General features: G+C 34.0%; 1 protein-coding gene across 1 annotated transcript in view; it reads right to left on the bottom strand.

Annotated features, from left to right (window-relative positions):
- Window positions 1-321: 321 nt before the first annotated feature.
- LOC117175657 overlaps window positions 322-7560 on the bottom strand; it is a 15448-nt gene continuing 8209 nt past the window's right edge. Inside the window, exons 3-4 of the mRNA XM_033365379.1 lie at window positions 2740-2946; window positions 322-1299 (exon numbers count right to left, since the gene is read on the bottom strand). Coding sequence (XP_033221270.1) covers window positions 671-1299; window positions 2740-2946 — 836 coding nt within the window. The 3' untranslated portion in view covers window positions 322-670. The remainder of the gene's footprint in view (window positions 1300-2739; window positions 2947-7560) is intronic.

Below are 7560 nucleotides of genomic sequence, written 5' to 3'. Positions count from 1 at the left end.
GCCTTTGCACACGTCAATATGGAATATAATCGAAAAAAAAAACAATGGAATTTTTGTTCAAACCTTGTTACCTACATTAATGTTTGGTACAAATAGTATACATAATTCCCTCATCAATGGATTTTTACTCGAGTTCGCCTTTGAAGGAATAGATCAGAAAAATAATGTGGCCCTAAACTTTTGCGTACCACTGTACATGTATATTAAATTTACTACGCAGCCTCTTAATAACTATTTCATAGACCGAGTTCTTAGATTTACTATACAAATGTATAGTAAATGTATATTAAAATTGCAAACATTTTTAACAGTGTTATCAAAAGTTTATCTCTGTCGGAAGATTTCGTATTTCTAGATTTGTCAAAGAATCGAACTCGAGATTTTGCACAGATATTCGTCTTTGAACTGTAGTATCAATTTTCAAACGATCAAAAGAACTGTACTCAAACTCTCTCTTTCTCTTTCGGTAGTGTACCTATAACTATTAATATATTTTCATCTCTAAATTTTTTCCAGATAAGTTAGCGGCTCAATCAGTGAGACTGTTAACTGAGACGAGTGCCGTACATTTCTTTCTTTTTAATTTAATTAATGGTTTACCTATATTGGCATAAAAACCCTTCAGGTCAAAAATAAAATTATATTTTAGCTTTAAATTTTTTAAATTAAATTAATGTTGTACATTTACTATTCTAAAAATCTGTGAGATTGGGGAATTGTTGCCACATCGAGTTTCGCGCATTTCAACTTTTGTCATTTCTTTAATCTTGCCACTGTTCATGTTTATTTTTATCCGTTTCTGAACGCCAGTTTTACTTTTTATGAAAATTCCCCGAAGTGTTCTAGTACGCTCCACTATAAGTGCAAATACCTCACCATTGGACGATGATAATACAGGTTGTACTTCGGTTGGAATAGACTGAAGGATATTCTTTTTTCCTCTCACATAAATTGGTATATCGGGAGGAAAAGTGTATCTTCGAATTACAAACTGCCGGTTCTGATTGTTGGTCGGAATAAACCGCATAAATTCAAGTTGTTCAAGACTATATCCAAGTACGTATAAAGAAGAATGTCTGACAGTACTGGATGTGGCAGGAGGATACCTGGTCCTAGAAGGTGAAGTTCTGGACCTAGCAGCATGAGACCTAGACCGGGTACGAAGAACAGGCTCGATAGGAGGAGACCTTTCAAGAGAACACGGAGAATGATGCCTGTCAGGAGAACAAGAAGTTATGGAACGAGGAAGACACGGAGTAGGTTCGTAATTTGGTAAACACTCGAGTTGTGAACTAAAATCTGAAACAAGAAACAGAGGATTAAGTTTTTCTTTTGTTACTTCACTCCCAGAATATTTTTCTGGTTTTTAATTTTCACTTCCGACATAATGTTCTCTTCCGGCATATTTTTCATTCCTGGCATATTTTTATCTTTCGGTGAGACAAGTAACTAGACTACTTTCTCTAACAGGAACCCCACAGGACCATGTGCCGAAAGGCAAACGAGAATTGTCAATTTCCTCCCCCGGTCAATTATAAAAGCCTTTTCCAGGGAAAAAGTACCCAAACACCAAATTAACCGAAATAACGTGCCATCGGGTACATCCAGCATCCGATTTTGATTCAGCGATCCCAATTACCTAAGTATCATTTATTTTATCAAAGTCCGAAAATTTAAAATAATGTATGTCCGCCATATTGAATTTCTAAAATATATCTTCAGATTTTATTTTAAAGACCAAAAGAACATAATACGAACAATTCGATTAAGTTTTAAACCTTTTGTATAATGTTGATTTGCCACATTGGATCTGCGATTCGGAATTTGTTATATCAAGCACAAGATTTCGATTTAGCGAACCCAAAAACTAATTTTTTAAATACAAAATGTCGGGTCCAATATAACGGAAATGACTTATTGAAAATATTCGGATCTTGACAAAGTTAGTGATAATTAGGATTTTGGTTCGCTGAATCGAAATCTGATGCTTGAAACCTGAATGAAACCTGATGTTGGATTTTCAAAATTGAATGTGACGGACATTAATTATTGAAAATGTTTGTACCTTGCTAAAATTGGCTTAGGTTTTTGAGATCGCTGAATCGAAACATAATGTCGGATGTGAGCTGAATAAGTAATAACAAAAATTTGAATCCAAATAAATGATCAAGTTCTAAACATTTTTTATAATTTTGTTTCACCATATTAGATATTTAATTTATTTTCAACCGAGAAGCTTCATTTTATACTGAAAAGATGAATTTTCAACTTGAATGATATATCATGTACCAAGAGGAATGAGCTTTGAAACCAAAATGACATATTTTTTAACTAAAGATTAACCAGTTAAGAAAGAAAATATAACCAAAATTTGGAATTTTTAACTAAAAAGGAGAATTTTTCAAGTAAAAACCACGAGTTTTTTACCAAAAAGTTAAATTTCAAGCAAATTTTTTACCGAAGAGATGAATTCACAACTAAACTGATGCATCTCCAAGCAAAAAATATATTTATAACAACACAATTTTTTGACCAAAAAAAAAACGAATTTTCAATCAAATAATTAAATTTTTCAATTTTAAATAAAAAGATGGATTTTCAAGCAAGAATCAAAATTTAAAAAAATAATAATAATTTACTTTCAACTCAGAAATGTCAAAATTAATTTTCAAAGAAAGAAAATAATTATCTGCTAAATTTGTTTAAATTGTTAACGAAATACATGAAATTTCAACTCACTGTGCGGTCTTGGTACAAGTTCATGATCCTGGTTAGTATGTTCTGGTGGAGTCGGAGGCATAGAAGTATGGTGTCCAAAATCCCCGCCATGTAAATCTTCAGCAGAATCCAAATGATTTAGTAGGCTTTCTATTTCACGTGCAGTCAAAACCTCATGATTTTCAGGAGAAGATGGGATCCATTCATTTCTTGGCCTCCTTGATGATTCTGTAAAAAGACTACTGATGCAGTCAAACCTAGATTTAATGTCAATTTTGGGACTGAGCGTGACATTAAATCCAGAGTCTCGGAAATATTTTGTCTGTCTCCTGTTTACTCCAGGTTTCATTGTACGAGGTGCGTTCAAAAAATAAGGAGACTTTATGGTTTCCTCAAAAAATATTCATTTATTCCTCAATATTTATGTTGTCCCCTTCAAAGTAATCCCCCTCAGATATAATACACTTGTGCCAATGCTTTTTCCAATCATCGAAGCACTTCTGATAATCATTTTGTGGTATAGCCTTGAGTTCTTTCAGCGATGCATTTTTTATCTCCTCAATCGTTGAAAATCGATGTCCTTTCATGGGTCTCTCCAGTTTTGGGGAAAGAAAAAAGTCACTGGGGGCCAAATCCGGCGAATATGGAGGCTGAGTCATGACTGTGGTGTTGTTCTTGGTCAGAAAATCTTTCACAAGCAACGATGAATGAGCAGGTGCATTATCGTGATGCAAAAGCCACGAATTGTTTTTCCAAAGTTCCGGACGTTTTTTGCGTATCGCCTCTCGCAAACGCCGCATAACTTGAAGGTAATACTCCTTATTGACCGTACGACCATGTGGTAAGAATTTCTGATGCACTACGCCACGATAATCAAAGAAGACAGTGAGCAAAACCTTCACATTTGACCGAACTTGACGTGCTTTTTTCGATCTTGGACACTCAGGCTGCTTCCACTGAGACGATTGGGCTTTAGTTTCGACGTCATAACCATATACCCACGATTCATTCACAGTTTTGAGAAAATCAGGATCATTATTGACTTCATTCAACATCTTCTGAACGATGGTCATGTGATGTATCTTTTGATCAAAATTAAGCAGTTTTCGAACAAATTTCGCTGACACACGTCTCATGCCCAAAACGTCCGAAAAGATAGCATGGCAAGAGCCAACCGATATGCCAACATCTTCAGCAACTTCTCTGATGGTAATTCGGCGAATTTTCAACACCATTTCTTCCACTGCTTGAACGTTTTCATCTGTTGTTGACGTGCTGGGACGTCCAGGGCGAGGTTCGTCTTCGACATCCTCTCGGCCTTCTTGGATCAGCTTGTACCACTTATACACATTTTTCTTACTCACAGTAGACTCATCATATGCAACTGTCAACATTTCAAGACTTTTAGAGCACTGGATTCCATTTTTCACAAAAAATTTAATGCAAACTCTTTGCTCCATTTTTTTCGAAAGAAGAAAATCGTCGAGCACACCAAACCCTTCTAAACTTTTACGCCTCTGCCAGAAAAACAACACGAGCTATATAGTCAAAACTCTAAACATATGATCGTGACGAGTGTACCAACACAACAAAACAAAAAATTTCAAACATGAATGTACGTAGCCCGCGAAAATTGGAAAGTCACCTTACTTTTTGAACACACCTCGTATATACAAAACTCATCATATCTGATGCAAACGATCTAGATGCTGTTCGACGATCTACATTTTCCATGCATTAAAAAAAAACTATTATTACATTCTTTGAGAATCCTCCCATTACTTTGTCCATTAGCGTTTTACCGCATAAATTGTGCAGGAATTGCATGCCAACCGCCCTAATTTTACTCTCATCCATTTATTGGTATGTCCAGGTTTCGCGACCTTACAGCACAATAGTAGTGTGATAGTGTTAGTGTTATTGGGTTTCTTGAAATCAAATCTATGATTTAGGATTTTTTAAATTCAAAATTTCTTAAATATGAAGAAACCGATTCTAAACATTTTTGATCATTTTGGCCCGGCATATTGGATTCGCGGTTTTGAATTTTCAGAATTAAACATATGATTTCGATTCAAAGAACCCAAAAACGAAAGTATAATAAATTTGATCAATATCCGAACATTTTTAATAATCCATGTCCTTTATATTGGAATCGCCATTTTGAATTTGGTACCAATAATCTTATCCAGATCCGAATATTTCTAATATTCTGTTTCCGCCATATTGGATCCTCCATCTATAATTTTAAAAAGTGATCTTCATATTTGGTTTTATCAACCCAAAAAATCTAATCACCACTTATTTTATCTACATCCAAGCAGGTTCACTATTTATTGTCCGCCATACTAGATCCGCCATTTTGAATTTTTAAAATTCAACTTCAGGTTTTCTGATTCAGCGACCCCTAAGCCATTGACCCTGAAAATATCACGTGATTCTGAATTGTTTTTTCTCGAAAACATTTTTGACAGGAAATGTTCTTTTTCGCCTGAGTTTGAAGGGGTTAAATATTCAATTATTTTGTTATTATTTTTTTGTATAAAATTAATCTTCTTCCTGAAAAATATATCTTTTTGTGAAAAATGTAAAGGTTGATGATGATTCATCATTTTAGTTAAAAACGTGTTCCTTTAATTGAAAATTTAACTATTTACTTGAAAACTTATGTTTTTAAATTGAAAATTAATGTATTTTTTTTTTAATTCATCTTTTTGGTAGAAATTTCATATCGCTTTATTAAAAATTCAAGTTTTGAAAATTCGTATTTTTTGTTCCATTCAGTGGTTATTGATATGAAAATAAATTCTTTCAGGGTTAAAAATATATTCTTTTTGTTAAAATTTTCTCTTTTCGGGTTCAGAAGTCAACTGTTTTTAAAAACATTTAACTTGTTAGCTTGAAAACTCAATTATTTTGTTTGAAATTTCTTCTTTATAGCTTAAAAATTATACATTTTAGAAGCAATTTTTTTATTAACTTGAAAGTCTTTCGTGGTTGATAATTCAACTATTTTGTTAAAATTTCTTCTTTTTGGGTGAAATTTCATATTTTTTATTTAAAATGCAACTGTTTGGTGGAAAACGCGTATTTTTTCGTTCAGGATTCAACTACAGTTGAGCTCGCGAAGAAAATAAATCTGCCTATCAATTGTACTTATGTACATTCATATTGTGCTCCATAGAAAGTATGTATTGAGAAATAATTATATTCAGCGATTATATAAAAATCATATATAAATAAGACGAATGGATAATATCGGTTATAAAATTATTTTTTTAAATTGTAGAAATTAATTTTTTCATTAGAAGAAATACATATTAGTACCTACATAGTTTGACAATCAGATTCATCATTGCGAAAAACCTACCCAGTCAGGACGCTTCTTAGCATCGAAAAAAGGTAGAAATTTTCTTCGATTCGACTATTATTTGTCACCGCATTCGACGTCGATTTAATTGTCGAATCGACGTCGAAATGACTGTCTTATCGGCGTCAAAATGGCTGTCGTATCGACGTACCACCCCCTACAAATATACAACTCATTGCTGCTTTTCTAAAACGAACTGTAATGTTGCATAACCTAAAAGTGAAATTATAAATTGAAGGTAGTTTTTTCATTTTTTCCGTAAAAACGCTTCTTTGGTAATAGTAAATATTATGTCCCTCTCAGAAAGTGATAAAATTACAAGAAATATTTTTTACAGTGTTGATTTATACCGATCTTCATGATTGAGGTTCCTCGTTCAGGCTTTCTTCGTCAAACTCCTCGACACTAAATGAATTATTGTCAGGGTCGCCAGACATATCACCACTGTATTCAAGGTGGCCATTTTAGTGATTTTGACACAAAACTGGTGATTTTCAAAAGCGCATTGTGATTTTTTTTCAGCGTTTGTGTTATGTCACAAATTGGTGATTTAAGGCAATGTTTAGTGATAAATTCGGTGATTTTGGAAAGTTTTGGTTCTTTTTGCTCCATTTCAACAACAAATTGATGTGCTTGATGTGTTCCTTGCTTCCCAACTTTAGCATGTGGAACGCCACTTCTCATGCCTGGCTCCACGGGTTGCTTTGCGTATCCAGGGATGGGGAGTGGAACTTTACATGCCAAAGCTGGAATCGCCGTGTGAGTTCATTTATTGTCGATTAAAGGTCTTTTCATACCCTTGGTTGCCGGGTGTGTCATGTAGCCTGCCAGCAGAACTACATAATAGTGAAAGAGACAGATCATTCTGGTCGTTTTCTATACACTGTTGCGGTCTCTCTGTAGGCAGACAGCACTCTTTTATATAATACGCCTAATATAATTAATTTTATAGTAGTTATGAATGTTTAAAGTATAACTTTTGCATTGCAAGCTTATCATTACATTTTTCTACTATTTTTGAAATATAATTTTAATTTAAATTTCGCACCTTTTAAAGTATAAAATCTAGTGAAAAGTTAGTGATTTTTTAATGTTCTAACTTTAGTGATTTTTAGTGATTTTTCATGGGCTCGATTGGGATTTTCTACTTGAAACAGTTGGCCACCTCGACTGTATTTTTTAAAAATGTAAAAGCAAACTAGCAAGCGACAATACACGCAGTGAATCGCAGGTTCATGGACGCTGCTGCGGTACAGAGTGTCACTTTTATGCGCATTGCGCGGTAGGAATGCGTAGTGCAGTTGGACGGGCACTTTGAATTTCGAAATGATGGACTTGCCGATATTCCAGCAATTCCAACAAATTTATATTCATGTTAAAGCGTGGGTGGCTTTACTCGCAGTCGGTAAGGTGTATCGACATGATTTTGGTGTCAAAATATTAAGAAGAGCTCCCTCTTTCATGCTTTTTGA

This window comes from Belonocnema kinseyi, chromosome 6, assembly GCF_010883055.1.
Source record: "Belonocnema kinseyi isolate 2016_QV_RU_SX_M_011 chromosome 6, B_treatae_v1, whole genome shotgun sequence".
Classification (NCBI taxonomy): domain Eukaryota; kingdom Metazoa; phylum Arthropoda; class Insecta; order Hymenoptera; family Cynipidae; genus Belonocnema; species Belonocnema kinseyi.
Note: the sequence above shows the minus strand (reverse complement) of the source record. Positions and strands in the feature narration are given on the sequence as shown.